The following is a 22525-nucleotide window of genomic DNA, read 5'->3' on the forward strand; positions in this document are numbered from 1 at the left end:
TTTGCTGTCTGGTCACGCTAGGTGGAGGTAATTGGTACCTATATAAGACAAAGCCCCAAATATCGGGACTGGCCCTATAAAATCAGGACATCTGGATCTAGTCATTCTAGCTGGGAAACTTGTCTCTCCCCCGGGTTGGCAGCGATCCTTCTCATCCAAGGGGAGCTGCACAGGGCAGGATGAGCTGCTGTGGCTCCATGGGTGCCCCGTCCCGGAGATCAGATGCTGTGCTAACTTCACGATGGTCCGTTGGGCTGGCGGTAGTGCCTACTGGCATGTGATCGGACCTGAGGGTTTGCTGCTGCTGTTGCCACTCTGGACCCCAAGAGGTGGATTTTGGGGTCCTGCAGTTTTCCACCTATCTCCTCCTCTACTGCAGCTGTTGGACCAGCAGGCTGGGGGGTGAACCAAGCATGAAAGCAGTGCTGTGTTACCATTTAGATTGTCATTTAACAAATTTGTTCGCCAAAAATGCTTTCTAACAATCCTGAATTCAATTTCAATATTTGACAGAGTGCAAGAACTTAGAGCAGTAGTCCCCAACCTGTTTCGTCTGGCAGGTGCCAGACGGCGAAATTCCGCCGAAATTTGGCGGCATTTTAGCGGCAATGCCTCTGGATGACGCTGCTTATCGGTGGCAAGCAGTGTCATCCAGAGGCATCGCCACTGAAATGCTGCCAAATTTGGTGGCATTTCGGCAGATGCTCGTCCACCAGCCAGTACACAGGTGCACTGAGAGGCCCCTATGGGTGCCATGGCACCCACAGGCACCGCGTTGGGGACCCCTGATCTAGAGAGCCTCCTGAAGCACGGTGATCATTTTGATTTAAAGGGACTTGAACTGTATGAAGAATTGAGTATGCTATCATCAATGATTCCACATATAAAATCGATGATGGACATTGTACAGTTTACTCATACCAGCAATCTTGTTGACATATATCCTAATGTGTACATTGCCACTCGTATTCTATTGACAATTCCTGTAACAGTAGCGTCAGAAGAACGGAGTTTCTCAAAACTAAAGCTCATTAAAAACTATCTCCGCTCTGCAATGAGTCAGGAACATTTGATTGGTCTTGCTGTTCTTGCAATCAAACAAGACATCACTTTGTCTTTGTATGCAATGACATTATTACTGATTTTGCAGTCCAAAAAGCCAGAAGGATTGCTTTTAATTAAAAACAAATCCTTGTTTCAATATCTCTTCATATACATTTCCAATAAAATGTTGACAAATTTAAAAAATTATATTATTTGCATCATTCTGTGAAATCAGAATTTTTTCTATAGTGCTACTTCTTTAGTGGTAGTCCATCAGCATTACAGTGTGCTTAATTAAGTTAAACTGGTTTTAATAACATGCATGTGGCAAATTTTCCGATAGTGTAAGCTTATGTTTGTGTTGCTAAGAGTAAGACAGGCACAGGGGCACCAGTTTAATAATCCCGCCTAGGACACCATAAATCCTAAGGATGGCCCTGTTCCCAGCACTTGAATTGATGCTTTTATTGATTGGGACAGGATCGCAGAGTGCTGTGGAGTGAAGCAGAACTGCTAGCTCCATCATGTTATATCTCTCTGATGGTCAAACAGAACTTCGGGAGGATTGTCAATCCAATACCTTTCACTGCCATTAAATGTTCTCTCTGTTTAAAAAAAAAGTTGCTAAATGAATTAATATTTTTTAAGTTTATGTATGAAAATCGTTGCTTCCTGAAAAAAGCCTCCAGTGCAAAGAGTCTCCATTGAAGAGATTATTAATAATGTCAGTTTAATGGAAGGGTTTGTTCTACATCATTTATTTCCTAGTGTAAAATTCTCCATGCTACCTTACTTGTGATTGTTGTGTAGAGAAAGTGACTTGTCTTGTATGTTTGGTTTGTTTTAATCTCTCCTGAGCAAAGCAATGTATTATAGTTCTGTTTGTGCATTGTTCTATCCTGTGTCAAACTGTGCCTCTGATTTATATTGTTGTTGGTTCTTTATGGGACGGAAACCAAAAACATTTTACTTAAGAACTCAAACTGGCTTTGAACTGTAGGCTGGAAGATGAAATGCTAATCCTTATCCATTGAGCTTTTACTTCCTTATGTGGGATGAAAACGTTCACAGACAGGTTATAATTTCACCTATCTAGATGGAAGAAGTGAACTTTTTGGTGAAGAACCAACAAAGTTTAAAATACGTTCACCCTTAATGTTAATTTGGCACAAACAAGAGAAATTTCAGTTAAAAGAAAAAAACAAATTTCTGAATCTGAGTCCATGAAAACAGGGAGAGAAATTCTTTCACAAGGGCCCTGTCCTGCTTTCACTAGGCAAGTGAAAGTTTGCGATTGACTTCCATAGGAGCACGACTAAACCTTAAGTGCACAAGAAACCATGTTTTGTAAACCTGTAATTTTAGTGGTGTTGCTGCTGCTGGTGGAGGTTATGATGGGCACCCAGTGAAAGCATGAATGGGGAAAGCATTGTCAGGCATGTATTTATGTGTTCCTGTGTTTACTTTTCACAGGTATTAGCCACAGTACTCCTTCAGTATGAGAGGCTGCGAGGGGTTCAGTCCTCAGGAGTGCTCATAATATTCTGGTTTTTGTCCGTTCTCTGTGCCGTGGGTCCTTTCCGGTCCAAGATCATTGCTGCAACAGCTCAGGTAAACATACTGTGCTTGTGTAGGGGACATCTAGTATAGCATTACCATGTCTTTGAAGAATAGATGGGAATGAGTCACCCGGTTTAGATTTCATATCTGAACCTGAACTTTACCAAACAAAGGGGAACTTTGAATCTGATCTTTGGAGCCAATCTGTCTGTAATTTAAAGAGGACTTTTGAGTCATATCATTGCATGCTAAGGGAGTGCCCAGACTATGCTCAGTCAAAGGATGCATTGGACACCTGGCAGAAATCTGAGGGCTGCACCAGTTTCACATACATTAGAGCAGATTGCAGCCTTTTAAATAAGGAACAGTGGTAGTAGAGACAATATGACTTAATATCCAGTACCCCTGCTTGGATTATACAGCTTGGCTGCATTGTATAACTCTGTGGGCTGCACAATCAACTCTTGATGTGATGGGAACAGGATTTTCACTCTTTGCAAGCAAAGATCAGAAAGTTAGAGGGAGAGGAAAGAAAGCTGGACTGATATGATCCATGTTTAAAAACATAGCCAGTTCCACCACAATGAGAGAGGGACTGCCATATCGCTGATCAGAGCACATTTCCATTTGGCTGTTGAATAAGTCCCGTGGATTCAGTGATTAGATAATTGAAGGCCTGGAGAGAAAAGCAGCATGTTAAGAACACTAAGCATAAAATCCTGGTCCCATAAAAATCAATGGGAGTTCTGCACTATTGGGTGATTTAAATGATTATTTATTTATTTACCATCATTACTATAGGGGAGATCTTGATATACTGGGCTGTGCAAAACACGGAGTTTGAATTGAACTGTAAATGATAGTCTGTGCAATATTCATTTGGAAAATAGTACATGCCAGAGTGGGATGCCGTTGTGAATTAACTGGTGTAAATTTAACAAGTACAGTAATAATGAATTTCCTTGTTATGGCCCCTCTCACCCTTGCAGTGTAACTGTGAAGCTAAAACTCAAACGTAATCAAAATTCCATCTCGCTAATATAAATAAGTAAAAATGTTGAGTTACATCATGATGCAGCACCAAAAGCTTTTTTCTAGGGGAAGAGGCTTTATCAATGGCTAATTCTGTAGTTAATCTAAATCAAGAGGTTGGATGGCCTACAGACTTGGACCCTTAAAGCAAAGCCATAGGCAACATCTCTTCTGTTGTCTTTGCAACCACCAATGGCCAGAAACACCCCCAGTCTGACTGTAAGGATTAGAGATTTTATATGGTTAATGAGAGCATGCACAATTACATTAGTCAGGATATAAACAAAAACTGTATAAGGGATACTATGATTTCTGCTATGAGGAGTAAGTCAACCACTAACTGATAGGAGTTGGAAAGAAACTTCCCTTAAGGGAAGATATACAGTAATTGTCTAGTACAAGATTTCTTACCCCTTCCTCTGAAGGCATCTGGCGCTGGCCCCTGTCAGAGACAGGATCCTGGCCTAAATGGATTCCTCTTTTGATCTGGTGTGGCAGTTCCTATGATTGTATATTAAAGGCATGATCCTGCACATATCGTCACCAGGATCTCTGAAAAAGATTTGTCTTAGTCCTGATTCAGAAAAGTGTCCGTGTTCAGGCAAGGCATTTAAGCACGTATTTTAAGTCCCATTGAAGTCAATGAGACTTAAGCACATGCTTAACTTTAAGCACATATTTAAATGCTTTAATGAATAGGGATCCACATTTATAAGCATTATTCCACATAGTAAGGGTGTTTGCAGGATAGAGCCCTAGGGGAGAAAATGCATTGCCAGAAAGAAGCTCAATAAATTAGTAGGTTCTACAAGAATTAAATCTAATGAAACCAACTCTTTACTGTTTTTTCTCCTTCTAGGGCCAAATAAAAGAGAGGTTCAGATTTACCACATTTTTCAGCTATTTTGCACTGATACTCATTGAGCTGATCCTTTCATGTTTTAAAGAAAACCCTCCATTTTTCTCCCCTGTTAATTCAGATCCTGTAAGTACTGCTATATTCCTCTGACTGTATTTTATAGAATGTCTTAGGTGACATGTAAGGGAGATAGCGGTAATTAGTCTCTACCGAGAGGAGTGTTCGGGTGGCTTAGGGCAGTGTGTCTCAACCTTTTAGGTTGGCAACCCATTACGTGAAGTCAAAAATTTTCATAACATGCCCTGCTCCCTTTCCTCTCTCCCCTCCTCCCCCCATTATATGTACTAAGATTAAAAATGCATCAGTAGTAACAGTAACAATCCTGTGTAATTGGTTCATGTGTGTGTTTCAAGAGCTTGACAGAGAATGCTTGCCCTTGAAGGGGAATTGTGTGCAGGGAATAGGGGAGCAAGATTTTCTTTGCTTATATTATAATAAAATTTTCAACATGTCATGATCCCCCAGTTGAGAAACACTGGTTTAGAAGATTGGTAATGATACATGGAGCCTTTCGCCACTACATTGCTAGTTCAAATCCAGCTCAGAGCAGTTGCTGGCTGAAGATAGAACTCACTATTAGAAATACCGAGATTACCACACCTCATTTATTAAATTGTTATGCAGCAGCAAATATATTTATGAGAATTAAAATGTGATATTAATTGTTGCAAGGATTATCTCTGGAGAGATGGACTTCAGTTTGATGGATGTCCTCTTAATGATATGTGAAGCCATTAGGGTTTTAATTTATTAATAAATGAGCCCTTCCTACAGGACTTTAGGATGGATAAGGAATAACCTTAAGATCAGACAATAGTGCTGTCTAGAGGTTAAATTGCTTCTCTATCTTTTTAAGCACTTTTCATAATTGGATTTATGTTTGAACCAAGCTGGGAGAGAATGCTGAATTATAGAATTAATTTCTGAAACGAACATTTCTGAAAGCAAAGAATGACATTTCATTTTGTACAAGTGTGATTAAAAAGCAGTATGAGGAGTGATTGTTAAGGAACGAAAGGAGTCCTGTATGAAATGGAGAATGAAAGAAATCAATCTTACATCTTTATCATAGAATATCAAGGTTGGAAGGGACCTCAGGAGGTCATCTAGTCTAACCCCCTGCTCAAGGCAGGACCAATCCCCAATTATTTATTTAGCCCCAGATCCCCAAATGGCCCCTTCAAGGATTGAACTCACAACCCTGGGTTTAGGAGGCCAATGCTCAAACCACTGAGCTATCCCTGCCCCTGACATAGGGCATAGTGCATAAGTTACTCTCCATGATAGTCCAAAAACAGTTAAAATGTGTTTTGTCCTTTTTGAAGAAAAGTTATTTTAAAGGTCTTAATATTTATTTATTTATTTATTTATTGGTATTTAACTTTCTTGTAGAATCCGTGTCCAGAGTTAAATTCAGGCTTTCTTTCAAAGATGACATTTTGGTGGTTTACACGGTGAGCATGTCCTTCTAAGGCTTTTATAACCCCAGGATAACCTCCATTTTGTTGGCAAAAATACAAGACTTCTGACTAGAGTGACCAGATGTCCCGATTTTATAGGGACAGTCCTGATATTTGGGGCTTTTTCTTATATAGGTTTCAATTACCACCCATGCACCATCCCAATTTTTCACACTTGCTATCTGGTCACCCTACTTCTGACAATGAAAAAATTCCCTTGTAGTATCTACTGGATAAAGTCACTCACTTCCTGTTCAGTCTTGTGTGCTGTTTCCCCTGAGAGGTGCCAGGACACCAGTGGTAGCAGTGAAAGAGATTTAAAAATCTGTCCATAAAGAGCCCACAAGATTCATAATACCTTTCAGAACTGTAGAGGTGAAACTGAAGAGTGGCCTAATAAACAGTATATACAATTTGCTTACTATGCACTGGAGTGCTAACATACAGCAAGGGAGTTGGTGAGTCATAAGAACATGTTGCACAACAGGGACAATATTGCAACCTCTAGGGGGATGTCTTTAATTTCCTGTGGAAGTTTTCATGTACTGTGTTTGTAAAGGGGTTTTCTGTACAATAAGGAAAGAAAATGGAGTCCTATATGTAACATGACAACTTTCAACAATAGAGTTGTTGGTGTTACACATGGGTTCAAGGTGCAAAGTTCAGATCAGCATTCAGATCCAAAGATTTGGCCTATCCCTAATAGAGAGATGGACCAACTGCAAAGTTCACATCCAGACTCAAACTTTCTTTGAGGGCAGTGGCATCTGGGATTTTTGCTTCAGCTTCAGTGATAATAGTTACACTGGCATTAGCAATGTCCTCTGATTATCCTGTGTGTAAACCTAGCAAGACCATTTCTAATAAAGTGTGTCATATTTGCAAAGTTTCTAAGGGATTTGAATGCTCAACTCCTATTAGAAATTAATGAGCATTAGCTGTCAATGCCCCCAAGGCAGCTTTGACAACTTCACCCTAAATATACCATTGAGGAATAATAATTTTCAGTTATATGGGGGAAAAAATCCCATTTTCCTTTGGCTGTTTATTGTCTCTTGATTTTTATACTTCATTCAGCTCAGACAGTGACACTCAACTAGTTCAGTTATTTTTACATTCTAACACTTCACCATTCTCATGCAGCAGTACAATTCAACTCAAACACTTCTGGAGATGGTTTCTTTATTGCTCTTTACATTGTTTTAAAGTACTTTTTAAAAAAAATCATGACAATATTTCTATAATATATTGGGTTTTAAAAATATTGTTTACTAAACCTAAACGTGGAACCTAAACTACCTGACCTCCTTTCCCTGCATTTGTTACTTGTTTTTGCTTTAGGATCTGATTATCATTCTTGGTTTAGAGAGAGATTCCTCTTACTTTTGTTAGCTAAGTGGCACTGGAGTTTCTAATGTTAATAGATGCCTTTAATCAGCCAAATGGATTTGGAACTATTCTTTTTATATTCATACAGCATGGCAATTCTTGGTTATAAGAGGCCTCTGGAAGATAAAGATTTATGGTCACTGAATAAAGATGATACCTCCAGTATAATTGTACAACAACTGCATAAAGAGTGGGATAAACAAAAAGATGAATGGAAACAGTAAGTGCTTCCACTTTTTAGCAAACCGAGATTGGTCTCTAAATTGTCTGTACGTTAAAAATGAGTCCTGCTCTGAAAAGGGACAAAGGCCTCGTCTACGCTATAACATTGCTCCTGCCGATGTAAGTTGCCCGCTACACAGACCTAATAATTTTACCTCCACGAGAGGCTCAGCACTTGGGTCAATGTAGTTAGGGTGACTCAGTGTCTGTGTAGACACTGCGTTATTTACATTGCCTCTTGACTGTCAGCCACTCATGGACTCGCAGCTGGAGCCTCTCTGCCCCGGGGCTGACAGCCAGGGCTGTTGGCCCAGGTTGGGGAAGGCTTCAGCTTCCAGTGTCCCACAATGCCCCACACAGTTAAGTTGGTGGAAGCTCTCCTGTTGAGGACGTGCACCACCAACAGATGGGGCATGTGTGGACGTGAACCACCATGGTAATTACAATCTAACTTGGGTTGACTTAATTTTGTAGTGTAGGCAAGACCTATGTAAAATGGCCACCTATTAACTCAACCAATCTGTTTTCCAGGAGTATTAAGTCATGTGTGCTTGCTTTAGTACACTTTTACTCCTGTTAGCACTGCAGAACCAACACGCTTATGAGAAAGTGAGCTGGGGTCTTCTCTGGCTCAGACATCACCTGTAGAATTCCTAAGTAAGTTATAAGAGCAGAATGTCCACCACTGGTGGTGTGTGAGCCAAAAGGACCAAGCTGAGTTTGCAAAGGTGGCAGTTTGGGTGGGGAAAGATCTCCTTACTCGAAACTGGGCAGACTTCATCTGGAATCCCTGAGACACAATAGCTCTGGAGCCTGATGATTTCATGCTGAATCAATCTTCAGACTTTATGTGCATCTTAAGAAACTAAAGGAATCCCCCCCCACACACACACACACATGCATGAGGCTTTCAAATCTCACACCACCTTCAGCCTTTGAATAAGCTCCTGGGGTGAGGAATAAGGAACTAGGGATGAGATGCTTAGTTCAGCTTCTCACTTCCAACTAGTAATAAGTTTTTTAAAAATGACCAACATTGCTTATGAAAGAGGCCCCTGCTCCCAGCGAAGTTAGTGGCAGAATTCCCATTTTTTCAAGGGCAGCCAGCATCAGGCTTGGCCTTTGCATGTAGTTCTCACACTAGATGAGGTGTCCTTTCAATCTCACATTCTGTCCTAATCTGATCTAAAAGGACAATTATTTGTTGTGACTGTCTCTCTCTCACCCACTGCCTGGTGTCAAAAGCACTTCTAAATAAATAGATCTCACTGAGAATGTGTGTATAGCCAGAAACGTCAATAAATGGGTCCTTCATTTCCATTTCCTCTTATTGTGGAGCTATTTCTTCTCCATACAGAGGTTTTCCTCTGTTTCCCGGCTCCATGCAATCATGCCAAGTTGGAAAGCCCCCATTATGGGTTAGCCACTCTCTCATAATAGTATTTTTGGCAGGGTTAAATGTGATGGGGGAGTTTTTGCTTTGCAGGTAAGATCTGAAGAGCTTCCAGTACTAACACCACTGGCTGTTTGGTTCTTTTAATAACTTGTCTATTTTTGTGGAAGGGTGTAACGTGCATTGTGTAGGATCTGGTCTCTTGGTGCATGGACATAAACCCAATTTCACCCTAGTGAGATTTGTGTAATGAGGGCAGACGGTTTACAGAGACATTGAGGGCCCGGCAGAACTTCCATTCTGAAACCGTGCCTGGGGTTTTGTCAAAAAGTTCATTGTCTTTTTTAGATTCTTTACAGTGCTGGTGCCCCCCCCCCCCCACACCCAAACAAAGTGTGTTGCTTGCAAACTGAGCAAATCTAATGTGGCAGATACTGAGCGAGAGAATGGACTGTGAAACCCGGTGAACTACTTTCAGCAAATAATTTATTTGTCTGATTTAGCCTTTATTTTCTGTTCACAGATGGTCTGTGAACAGATCAGAATTTCCAGTTTTGTTCAAGGAATGATGCATGTGAACACATTTCTGCCTCTGCACTCTTTGTCACGGGTATCGCTTTGAGAATCTGTGGACTGTTCAAATTTCAGGCCAGTAGAGTCCTCAGCTAGCTCCAAAAAAACTACCCGGTCCTTGGAAAAAGTCAAAAAGCCCCTCTCTTGATGCTATTAACAAAAGAGGTTAAATCAAAATTAACATCTCAGTCATGGCTGCTCCCAGGGTTCTTTGCCTGTCCTTCCTTGTAGCTGATCCTAAATTCCTCTCCTCTAGAGGCTTTACCCACTTGCATTACATTCAGGGTGGAGTTTGTTAAGCTAAAATTGCCTCAGTGAGTCAGCATGGTTCCAACACCTGCTGATAGAGAGGGGAGGGCAGCAAAATATCCTGCCAGCCTTTTCTGAGAGGGTTGAGGGAGTGAGAGTATCAAGAAGATAGGATTTCCAACAGCACCTAGGGGAATTAGGCACCCAAATCTCATTGAAAGGGCATGTTGGATGTAGGGTGACCAGATGTCCCGATTTTATAGAGACAGTCCTGATTTTGGGGTCTTTTTCTTATACGGGCTCCTATTACCCCCACCCCCGTCCCAATTTTTCACATTTGCTATCTGGTCACCCTAGTTGGATGTCTGACTCCCTTAGGTGCTTCTGAAAATTCCACCCAGAGTCTCAAATAAAATTATAATAAGTGTATCACACTTTTCATCAGTAGCTCTCAGTGATTTGCAAAGGGAGTGTCATTATTCACATTTTTACAGATGGGGGAAACTGAGACACAAACAGGTGAGGTGACTTGCACAAGGTTACCCAATGAGCCAGTGGCAGAGCCAGGAATAGAACCCAAATCTCTTGTGTTTTAGTTTGGGGCTCTATTCACTGGGTTGCATAGCTGCCATAGTGCTCCTGAGCTTTTGCCGTAATCATTTGTTTCCTACTCTTAGGAAAGAAGACGTGACATACGTGAAGACATCTAACCATGTGCTGAACCATGTTGGTGATGGCCCAGAGGAGGCAGAAGTTCTGATACAGGGCAAGAGGCAGCATAAAGAGCCTTCCTTCCTCAAAGCATTGCTAAGAACCTTTGGCCCATACTTCTTGATCGGCTCTTTCTATAAACTGATCCAAGATCTGCTTTCGTTCGTCAACCCTCAGTTGTTAAGGTTGGTTTCTCCTATCAGTCATTTTTAACCACAGTCCTCAGGAAGTCTCCGCTTCAGAGAAGAGCATGCTTCTTGAAGGACATTATTTTCTCCACACAGTGTTGTGTGTGCAAGCCCGACAGCTTTTGTGGTGAAATGGCAAAAGGTGGACATTCTTCCTTGTGTACTAAAAGGGAAATCAGACAGGCCTGACTAGGACACGTAAAAATGAAAGACCCATAAATTGGGCATAGTCAAAGGGCTGCCATGGGCTAAAAAATGGCCTATTGCATTTTGAGTGGTGGCCTAAAGTAGTTTATTCTTTACTGCTGAGGAATATCTGCGGCCAGGCAGGCAGAGCACTGCATTCTGGGATCAGTAGTTTTTGCATGCCTGATGTCTACATCAATGATGAAGGCAGCTGCAATATACCTCATTGTATACAAATGAAGCATGTCCCTTAGACATCTGGCAGGTTGCCAGTGTAGCTCTTGGCTGGGACAGGTTTGGGAGTTCCTGCCTTATTTGTAGATTTATTCTAGTCAGAGCCAAGGCCTTGCGTATTCTCAAAGGTGTTGCAGTGGTGAGAACATGGGGTGGGATGAATACATTTTCCAGAAAAAGGAAATGATCAGATACAAGAAGGAAAGTCCTTGCCAAAAGTGAGAAGCGGGGTTAGTAGCACCTTTCCCGCCTTCTCTTGCACTCTCCTTACATGGAGTACGTCTCATAAAAATACTTTGCTCTTTGTCTCCCTGGGAGATTGGCTCTCCCAGCCCAAGTCATAAAAGGACTGTGCATCTTTGTAAAGTGGTATCTCACTTCTCTTTCTGTGTTGATTTATTCATGTGGCGCAAAGCCCACAAGCTCATTAACTAGGAAGAATGTAGTGATGGAAATACCAGAGTTGCAGGGAATAACAGTTGTGTTCCATCAAGCAATCATTTTTTGCTTTCTATCTTTAAAAGACGCACCAACATTTTAAATGCCTATGGAAAGAATAATGGATTACAACTGTAAATGAATGTAGGGGGTGGGGTGGAAAAAGGCTGGTATAAAAACCTCTGTTAAAATAATGCTTTGTATGGAGCTGTCTTCTGAGATCCTGCTGATAGGTGAGTGCTTTGCATAACACACAAAAACTTGTTACAAAGAGGAGGATCTAACCCACCATATCGTGTTTTGTAGTTTACAAGATATCTCCTTTCAAAGCCTTGAGGGAAGAGGAGAGTGCTAGCAGGCTTTTAAGGGGAAAGTGGGTTAAATGTCATTGTACCCTGGGAGCTTTTCAAACTTATATCAATTCACAGACAAGTTTAATGTCCTGATTGGTAATATCTCAAGGCACATTGCCATGCATTCATGTAAGCATCTAAACTCTTGTGAGCAGCCTCAGGATATTTATTTCTCGCAGCTGGAAAAAGTAGGGCAGTTTGGCAAGTTTTGATGCCTGTAAAACAATAGTTTTGTATTTCTAGAAAGGTCACTAGGTCACATGCTGGGTCCATCAAGAAGAGCCTTTACAGAGCTCCCCATCTAGTGTGTGTCAGTCTGCTGATGCTGTCTGGAGCTGCTCAGGGGAAGGTGGGTTTGGGGCCAAAAAGGAATGTTAACATGGCCTCCATGCTTTTGCCACAAGTGATTTGAGTTCTGATCCTTAGCTTTTGCAAATTGTCACTGAAGTCCCTGGCGCTATGCCAGTTCACACCAGCTGGTGCTCTGGCCTTCGAAGCAAATCATAGGTCCCACTTTCCTCTGATAAGAAGAGGCAGAATTATTGTGGCAGAGCTCAATTATCGGATTCATAGTGCCAGATCCACTTTATGTGGCTAGTAACCTGAAATTGGAAATGCAGTTACTGGGGTTATTATGCATTACTTGATATTTTCTGCTTATTAGCGATATCTTCACCATGCAGGCCTCACTGGGAAAGCAATTGTGTGTAGTAGAAGTCAAGAGTTATTAATGAAGATGAATGGCTAGTTTAATGGCAGTACCATTTAGCTAAAAGGTAGATGTGATTGTCAGTTCTTTACGGCTACATCTAGGAGAATGGGGTTTGGAGCCTATTTCCCTGACGGAGAAGCCAGCCCGAGGCACTGGAGAAGGTTAGGATGAGGTGATGGTTTGACTATAACCTGCTGTGATACAGTTTTGGAGGAGAGGAAGAAAAAACAATTAGAATCAAGTTCCCGACCTGTGGAGTAATTGAATAACTATCTTCTGCCAGAGGGGCAAGGTTGACTGGGGATCCATTAGCCTCTTGGCATTTGTAAGTAGGCTGAGGGAGCTCAGCTGAGAGAGAGCTGCAGGAGAACCAGGACTCTCCAGCAGAGATGGCGTCACAGTGAGTGAAATAGACTCTTGTCTGTGAAGGCCTGGAGGTAGGACTTGGAAGAAATGGACAGATTGCTGGGGGAAGCTGCTGGCATCCCTGTGAAAGGGATGCAGTGAGAAAACCCTGAGAAGAAGCAGTGGGTAACAGCACAATTGGCTCATGAAGGACAGAAGTGGGTTTGCTTTGGAATGTTGGTGTTAACTGTTTGATTGGACTTTCATAACCACAGAAGGGGACCGAACTTCTGTAGGGCCAGGCCACAGAAGGCCAAGATGGAGACATGCTGTTGAGGGGCCGTGGAAATGGCCGCCAGTGGAGGCATTAGAGATGTGTCCCTGTAATGCCTTAACTTGACACTGGGGAGTGCTCTTAGAGTGAGTACAGTCTCCTACACCTGCTTTATGTAGTAGACAGGCAGGTGTCCCACTGTATTTGTCACTCAGCTCATGGCTAGATGGAGCTACTTAGAGAGGCCAGATAAGCAACAGTGCATTATAGAGGCTGGAGCTCAGCAGAGCCTGATGTTCTGCCATGTATTCCATCTATTGCTTGTTGTTCACAACTGGCCTTTCTCTCTGGCAAGATCTAATGTTTAGCTGTTGTATCTTTGTAATGTTATTTGAATAAAGCCATAACCTAGCTTGTAACTAGGAGAATTTGTTGTCATTTGTGAGAAAAGGGAATATGTGGCAACCTGCTATGGATAAGAGAAGCTGTGTTATGTTATGTCCCATTAATCCCTCTCCTTGTTTTGTTTTTCTTTCCCAACTTTTTTAAAAACAGCATATTAATTGGCTTCACTAAGGATAAAGATGCCCCATCCTGGTGGGGATTTTTGATTGCAGCTTTGATGTTTTTCTCTGCTGTGCTGCAGACTATAATACTTCACCAGCATTTCCGGTACTGCTTTGTTACTGGGATGCGGCTGAGAACTGGCATTACTGGGATGATATACAGAAAGGTAAGACTGGAAGCATGTGATTGGTCAATGTAACTATATATAGCCAAGGAGGAGTGATTTTACACATTAGACAATAAGGAGAGAACAGGCTCATGGTTATGGGGAGAAAGCAGTCTCCTGGAAAATAAAACGAATACTCAGTTTTCTAAAATGCCTCACTGAACCGTGAAATGCTTTCAGAAAGTAGCAGCTGAGTATGGGTGTGTTGTTGGATCACCAAACATGGCATAGTCAAATACTGGTTTTATTTAAATATTCAAAATCAAGAGGTGCATCCTTGGTCATAACATATTATCTCAGAAAATAATTGTATCTAATAAAAAGGCATCATGTACGGATCAAGATGGAGGAGCTCAAAACAAAATATGTTTTATGACATTTTATTCTCCAAATGAATTAAAGATGATTTAGGATTGACCTCATTGTTTTATTCCTACTGGAGAAGTATCTACTTAGTAGGGTATCTAGCTTTCCTATTCCCTAAGGATTTATTATCTGCTTTTCTCTGCATGTGTCCAAGATTGATAATTATCAGGGTCTCTCACTTTTCAGTCCTTGGTCATCACAAACTCAGCAAAGCGCTCCTCTACTGTTGGAGAAATTGTCAACTTGATGTCAGTGGATGGCCAGCGGTTCATGGATTTGGTGATTTTCCTGGACATGTTATGGTCGGCACCACTTCAGATTTGTCTAGCTTTATACTTCCTCTGGCAGGTACAGGAACCATCCCATTTGTCAGAGTTTTTATTTCAGTGACACGGAGACTGGTTTTAGTTTGTTGAATTCGCCACCATTTTCAGAAACCTCCTCTCATTCTGTCTTGTTTTGGCATAGAATGATTGACACCAACTTACCAAATTTCCTGCATTTGATTGAATAAATGTGCCCTGGATGAGTGGACTTTGGGCTGTTACACCCTTTAGAGCAGTGGTCACCAACCAGTCGATCGCGATCTCCAGCAGTGCAGCATGGCTGCCACTAAGGCAGGCTCTCTACCCTGGCCACACGCCGCTCTTGGAAGTGGCTAGTGTGGCCGTGGGGACAGGGGGTCTCCTTTTATGCACTGCTCCTGCCTGCAAGCACCGCTCCTATAGTTCCTATTCACTGGGAGAGCTGCGGGGGGCAGTGTTTGCAGAGAGGGGCAGCGCGCAGAGCCCCCCATGGGCCGCAGGGGCATGTTGGCCTGTTCCGGGAGTGGTGTGCGGAGGTGCAGGAGGGGGCTCCGGGCTGGGGCAAAGTGATTTTGGGTAAAAATGTTGGAGACCACTGCTTTAGAGGTTTTCTCTTTCTTACTGCTGTAAAATAATCTAAGGTTGGGATACATAGCAACATAATAAGCCGCTGGTGACTTTGTAGCATTTTATGTCCAAATACAGAGACAGACCCTCTGACTCAGGCTGTGGATGCCCTCCCTCATGTATTAACATTTAGGGTGACTGGGTTTTTTTTGTCAATTACAGTTCCTTGTATCAGAGAGAAGTCAGGGGAAATGCCCTCCCTCTCAGTTCTCCATTCCCTGCCTGTAAATATTTGGTATCTTTTCATATATGGACTGTATTTTCTTTTTTCGGAGGTTTGTGGTGGTGGTCTCTACATCTGTTAAGATGCTCTGTTTGCATTAGTCCACTGCTGTATTCCCCTTCCACCATGAGCCGTTTCGCAAATAAATTGCAGGCACTCTCAGACGTCATCGATGCTAGTATCGTGCAGGTAGCTCCCGATCAATACCGTGATCTAGACTTTATACAACGAGAAAAGGGGAAGCAGAGTCAAAATGCCCCAGTGGGAGGGTGGAAATTCACATTGTGGTTTCAAATATGTGTTAGTGAAGCAATGCTTCACTCTTTACCAAACCCAGCTTCTTTCAGTGCTGTCTACCGGATATGACCTTTAATTTCATGGAGAGCAACAACTTACATTGTCTCTTTTCCTGTCAAGAATTTAGGGCCTTCTGTGTTGGCGGGGGTTGCAGTGATGATCTTACTAATCCCACTGAATGCTGCAATTGCTATAAAAACCAGAGCGTTACAGGTAGGTAACGTTAAGAATAGTCCATAACCCAACGTGATGGCTCTTCTAGAGAAGTGGAAGGAGTCAAAGTCTTTTTAGTGCCTATTGAATCAAAAGTGCAATGTGTTTGTGTACATTGGATGAGATGCTCTTAGTCAAAAGAATCATGAATGGAACTTTTCAGTATCATCCAGTGTTGGCTTAATTCTGCTGCTCCCATCGAAGCCAATGACAGTTTTACCATTGATTTCCATAGGAGCAGAGGGAGGCTAGCATTGAATACTTTTGAAAATCTCACTCCATTTTTATTTTTTTTAACATTCCTTCCCTGTGTTACTACAAATAACTCAGTGATTCAGCTTCATGAATCTTTAAAATCTGATGTTACTTTTCTCCATTGATGTTGCTTGGCTCCTGTTTTGCATTTCGCTAGGCTTGAATATTGAAGCTGGACAGGTCATTTTTTATTACATTCTCTGACACAAGCCAAATGCTATGGTGTTTGAATTGCAAACACTGCAGGGGAGTGTTTTAAAAGAAGTCACTGAAACGTAAAGACAAAACTTTCTCTCTCTTTTTTTTTAACCTTCCCATACCACCTTTTTTTTTTTTTTTAAACAAACAAATCTGCATTCCAGACCTCAGCTGCTTGAGAGAATCCCTTGTAAGAGGCTCTTTGACTTGACTTTGGATCAAAGCCATAGATGAAATGAAAGGGGCCCTGAAGAAAGCTTGGACGAGTAATTAATGAGCTGGGTCTCCAAGGTTGGATCCCTCTGTGGGATCAGAGCCCCAAGAAGGACAAATGTATGCAGAAGATTAGGCTATTATTTTGTTTGCTTTGAGTACATAAGAGCAAATATAAGAGCTATTCTTAGTGACAGACAGAGGCTGTCAGCCAGACTGAGTCCAGATTAAATCGTTACACGTTATCTGCAGAATCTCATCTCTTACCATCCATGAGTTAAACTGAACAAGTTTCATTTTAGTTAGTGCTAATGATTTTAATACTAAAGGAGATTGCACTAATAATTTAAATAGCCAGTTCTCCTCACAGGCCTTCTCTAGTGCAAGCAAGAAAATTGAGAAGTTGAATGATTCACTGTTCAAGTGAAAGATGTGCAGAATGATGCCAGGTGCTCTTCCAAGCAAACCCCAGTCTGAAGGGGACCTCTACTGGGACAAGAGGATAATTCCCTCATCTCTATACCCATTCACTTGGTGGCCCCTACTGTGAGTAGGGTGACCAGATAGCAATTGTGAAAAAACAGGACAAGGGGTGTGGAGTAGTAGGCGCCTATATAAGAAAAAGTCTCAAAAAAGGGACTGTCCCTTTAAAAACGGCACATCTGGTCATCCTAACTGTGAGTGCCTAGAAAGAGGGCAGATGTGTTGGTGTACTTGTGCTATGGATTTCTGTCCTCTAAGGTAGAAATTAAAACTGCCAACTCATTTCTTGTAGACCACTGGGCAGTCAACTGATGATGATGCCTTTCATCAGTGCCAACCCTGGCCAAATGTGAACTGCTGACTTTAAGATGAAAGGAACCCTTTATTCCATTAGCAATCTCCGTGAGCATCCACACCCCATGACTGTGCAATACTAATGCAACAAACTCCTTTGGCTTGTAGCTGGAAAAATCCAGTTAAGAGATTATGCTGAGTAATGGGATGTCGTAATCTCATAGTGACTGGAGTATTTTTTTGAGGTAAAGAGCCCAACTCTTGAGGTTAAATAGTGTCAGAATTGAAAAGTAAATATAAATAGTGACAATACCTTCGGCTTTACTATCAGAACAATATAGTTACATTCCACAAAACCTTGAGACAGCCAAAATATCTGCCAGTTAATCACTACCTAGTAAAGATTAGCCTTTATTTTCTCACTTGACCTGTAAGGAGGTGGTTAGGGCTGCGTAGCAGAGTGCGTGGATTCCAAGCAGGTGAGATGTTACATTTAATTTTTCGTTATGTCCACATTCTATCCTGGGGATTTGATCTGGGGGTAATGGAGTAGAGACCGTTTTCTTTAAAATACACTGATAAATAATGAAGGGCACCCAGACCTTTAAATAGGCACTTCAAAAATTGTACATCAGTAAAAATCTAAATAGAGAAAGGAAAGAGTTAGGGTAGCATTTTCAATAGTGCCTAAGTCCCACTGGAAGACACTTTTGAAAATTTTACCCCTAGTCAGTAATGTTGATTAGAATGCACTTGTATTTCTAACAATGTATGTGATACACTGCCTGCCTTTTGTGTCTGCCTAAAAAATATAAATAGATTTTTTTTAACAATGTTATTTGGAATAATTTAGGTGGAACAGATGCGGTATAAAGATTCCCGCATTAAACTAATGAATGAGATTCTGAGTGGCATAAAGGTACTGAAGCTTTATGCATGGGAACCATCCTTTCAAGAGAAAGTACTGGCGATACGAAAGAATGAGCTCCATGTTCTGAAGAAAGGAGCATATCTACATTGTTTGTCTACCTTTGCATGGATCAGCGCACCATTTCTGGTAAACATCATCTGTATTGCTTACACAAATAGGTATGAAAGCTATCAGGGCACAAAATAGAAGGTGAACTGCAAAGCCCTTAAATAGAATGACTGCATATCAAATGGGTATTGGAATAAACGTGTCTATTTAAAAATCACACATACTATTTAAAACAATTTAATACTTTACTATTTAAAACAATTTAATACTTTACTATTCTATGACACTGTTCTTCAAAGTATTTTTCAGTGAAGTCTCGCACAAAGTACTTTCCCATCCTGTGGAAATTTCTGAGATTTCAAAAAATGTTTCCGTCCCAAATCAAGACAAAAAGTCGAAATCTTGAAAAATATTAAAAGCAGTAAAGAGTCCTCTGGCACCTTATAGACTAACAGATGTTTTGGAGCATGAGCTTTCGTGGGTGAATACCTGCTTTGTCAGATGCATCTGACGAAGTGGGTGTTCACCCACGAAAGCTCATGCTCCAAAACGTCTGTTAGTCTATAAGGTGCCACAGGACTCTTTACTGCTTTTACAGATCCAGACTAACACTGCTACCCCTCTGATACTTGAAAAATATTGTGCACCAAAAATCAGGTGAGAGTAGGGGGTTTTATATGGGGTTAATCAAAATGGCTTGTACAGATTTCAGCCTCATTTTATGTATTTATTTATTTTACTTTAACTTAATTTTTTAAATGAAAAGTCATTTTGACCTTAAAAACTGAACTTCTTTCATTCTGGAAATGTCAAAATGGGAAGTGTCAACAATTCTGAAACTTAACGGGAAACTTTTTCATGAAATTGTTTGGGGGAAAAGGTTGGTTTTGAATTGGCGTTTTCTGATGAAAAAATATTTTGTCTCAAAGTTCCTGAGCGATTCTCCTCACTATGCCTTTGTATGACATAGACATAGACACAGACACTGGGAGCAGATGAAGAGCCACATTCTTTCCTCCCTCTCAGACTTTCCTGTTAAATTCCCTTCGATTTAGCTGTAAATCTCATGCATTCTCATCACTGGTCCCCACCAGCATGTTGTGTGTGATTGCAGCTATTTTGTGAGTGATAAATATTATTGTCCCTATTTTATAGAGGGGTGCACATGATTACACAGAGTCAGTGGCATAGTTGGGAATAGAAGCCAAGTATCTTATGCAGTAAATACTAAGAAATTCCTTCTTGACTTACTAGAAAATGGGTTTCTCCTTTGATTTCCTGCCAAGCCTCCTTGGTTTACATTTTTGTGGTTAGCCTCCAATGACCAGTGATACTGAAGTTAACAGTGGACAAACTGGAGAGGAAGGAACAAGAAAGTTACCTGAACTTTCCCCAGAGCACAAACCACACCCTAATAAGTACACCTTAAACTTTTATGTACTCACAAGAGCATTGCAGTTCACCTTTAAATCTCAACTTTCAGTGAAATATAATCAACAATAATCAGCAAATAGTCTTGTTCTGTAGACTTTGGTAATCATTAGCATCATTTGTGCGGCACAATGGCGTGTCTTTTAAAGCACATTGGGATTTGATATATGAAAAGATAAAAAGCAATAGTGAATTGGTCTAGTTCTGATTCCAATGATTTTATTTCTAACTCTATCAGTTAGGCCTGAATGCTCTTAACAAATCAAGAGTGATCAAATGCACTTTCTGTCTTTCAGGTTGCGCTGACCACATTTGCAGTATACGTCAGTGTGGATGAAAACAATATTCTGGATGCAGAGAAAGCCTTTGTCTCCCTCTCCTTGTTTAATATCCTACGGTTTCCACTCAACATGCTTCCACAGGTCATTAGCAACCTTGCACAGGTAAGGAAGGTCTTGTTCATCATTTGCTTCAAATGCAAAAAACAATGGTATCTCTTGATTTTAAACTGGACTGTGAAATATGACAATTCAAGGTGTCTCCCATACTCTTTTCAATGTTCTTTTAGTAGCACTGCACTATTAGCAGCCTCGCTGCTTGTGAGTGAGCCTGGGTTTTGTGGCATTTCGTGTGAGTTTTGCTTCACTTAAGCAAATTTACTTTATCTCAAAAATGACACAGCTCAGATCTTGATGTTTGTTCTACAACCCATCCCAGGGAAGTAATGAGTCATGGTTCATGAACTCCACATGGTAAAAGCATGAGCCTGCTTCCCTCCTGACAGGAAGGAGACTGGTTTCTCATTTTAAAACTATGAAATAATGCCTCCCCTTTTTTGTTAGACAAGTGTTTCCTTGAAGAGAATTCAGCAGTTCCTGAGTCACGAAGAGCTTGATCCAAATTGTGTGGAAACCAAGGTGGTTACTCCAGGTAAAGAGGAGATGGTGTGGATGATGGGGGTGTGCATGTGTGTGTCCATGTGGCTTTGGAGAGGGAGAATGCATAGAAAACCCCAAAATTGCAATATTTATAAATAGGCTACCTGGATTACACAAGAATCAATTAATAATAATGCCAGTGAATTCAGAAAGGAAGTCCTTTCCTGGAAAATGCTTGTTTGCCCTCGGGACAATGTGGAAACTACCAAGGTTTCTGGCTGTATTCGTGAGGCATGAGCTGTTCTTTTAAAATGCTCTGTATTTGAGTCTGTATTTGTAATGTAATGGATACTAACAGCGTATCATGCTTTGGGGCATCAGCTGATCATCAGGGGCCAGGCAGGGCCATGTTTGGCATTGCATAAATGCATAGGGATGATACGCAGGTTTTGGGAGGCAGGGAAGGTCGCTTGGTGGTCGCTTCTGTTGGCCACTGCCAGAGGCACAAGATCCCAGTTTCAGTCGGAAAACGGTCTGATCTCATAAGATTTATGAAGTGTTCTCCTGTAACGCATCCTTGCTGCTTTTTGATTTAAAGATTTTGTCTTCAAGATTCTAAGAGGGCAGGAGATGCAAGGCAGCTGCCACGTGATTACTATTACATGCCTGCCATTCCACAAGGAGGTGCATAAAGCCTGATGATCTGTATCTTGTTAGGTCAGCAGTATGGAGCCGTTCAGAGGAAGGCCTAAACTTGTACATGGACCTCCCCAGCAAACTGCCAACCTTTTACTGACTATGGAGTAGTCCCTTGAGTGATGTGTTGTAATTATCACAGAGGGATGTTGAAAACTGTACTGGGCAATTCAGGTGATAAGCTGCTCTAGGGACCTGTCCTGCCGGGGCAGGGAGATAAACATCTTTCTCATGTCTCAGTTCTGTGATTTCACTTACTCTGAACAGTGTTCCCCTGTGACTAAGCAGATCACAAATGTTACTTCGCATGCCAAGAGAAAAGGGAATGGAACTGAACACAGAACTTCCATAGTGGTGTATAAATAAATGTCCTCCAACTGTCCTCCCTTTTCAGAAGAAAGGCCTCATTCAGCACTATTATGCACAACACTTTTCCCACCCTCTCTATTATGTTCTGTTGTACAGGCTATGCCATCACTGTAACAAATGGGACATTCAGCTGGGCAAAGGAGCTCAAGCCATCTCTGAAAGAGTAAGATTTCTTTATACAATTCCAGTACAGCATCTACCTGCCTCTCTCTGTTTGTTGTCTCTAATGAAATCCGTTTCAAGGTTGTTTAATTTTAAACCAATAGTGCTTTTTGTTTCATTGTTACAAAGTTATATTATCCGATCTCCTGCACACGTCTTAGTTTTTTTAACATCAGACCAGTTTGCTTGTCCCATATTATTATGCTGTACAAAGTCTAAATATTACAGAGCCTAGAAACTGCAGTGACTGGCATATCATAGGTAGATTAAGGGACAGATGGAGTAAATTAATTTCTAATGTAGATAATACATATTTACTGGCCCAATCTCTTGACCGGGAAAATCAGATTATCTGATGGTCTGCTAGTAGTGCTATTAAAAGAGTTGAGATGTACATGTTGGGCCTTGAAGACTTTAGTTCATGGACATAAGAACACTTTTTCTGTTCTGTTAAGGATTTTGTGTCATACTCATCACTGTGGTATCTCAGGGTCTTTTTGAGAACCTCTGCTTGCAGCCTT

The 22525-nt window shown here is 41.3% G+C and overlaps 1 protein-coding gene across 3 annotated transcripts in view; it reads left to right on the forward strand.

Annotated features, from left to right (window-relative positions):
* The window catches only part of ABCC3 (ATP binding cassette subfamily C member 3), an 80889-nt gene that overhangs the window by 33080 nt on the left and 25284 nt on the right, over positions 1-22525 (forward strand). For all 3 annotated transcript variants that reach the window (XM_030534164.1, XM_030534166.1, XM_030534165.1), the window contains exons 4-15: positions 2518-2655; positions 4496-4621; positions 5948-6009; positions 7493-7624; positions 10519-10737; positions 13838-14015; positions 14568-14729; positions 15954-16046; positions 18343-18546; positions 20196-20342; positions 20742-20829; positions 21939-22005. In XM_030534164.1, the coding sequence (XP_030390024.1) occupies positions 2518-2655; positions 4496-4621; positions 5948-6009; positions 7493-7624; positions 10519-10737; positions 13838-14015; positions 14568-14729; positions 15954-16046; positions 18343-18546; positions 20196-20342; positions 20742-20829; positions 21939-22005 (1616 nt within the window). The remainder of the gene's footprint in view (positions 1-2517; positions 2656-4495; positions 4622-5947; positions 6010-7492; positions 7625-10518; positions 10738-13837; positions 14016-14567; positions 14730-15953; positions 16047-18342; positions 18547-20195; positions 20343-20741; positions 20830-21938; positions 22006-22525) is intronic.

Source organism: Gopherus evgoodei, chromosome 15, assembly GCF_007399415.2.
Source record: "Gopherus evgoodei ecotype Sinaloan lineage chromosome 15, rGopEvg1_v1.p, whole genome shotgun sequence".
Lineage (NCBI taxonomy): Eukaryota > Metazoa > Chordata > Testudines > Testudinidae > Gopherus > Gopherus evgoodei.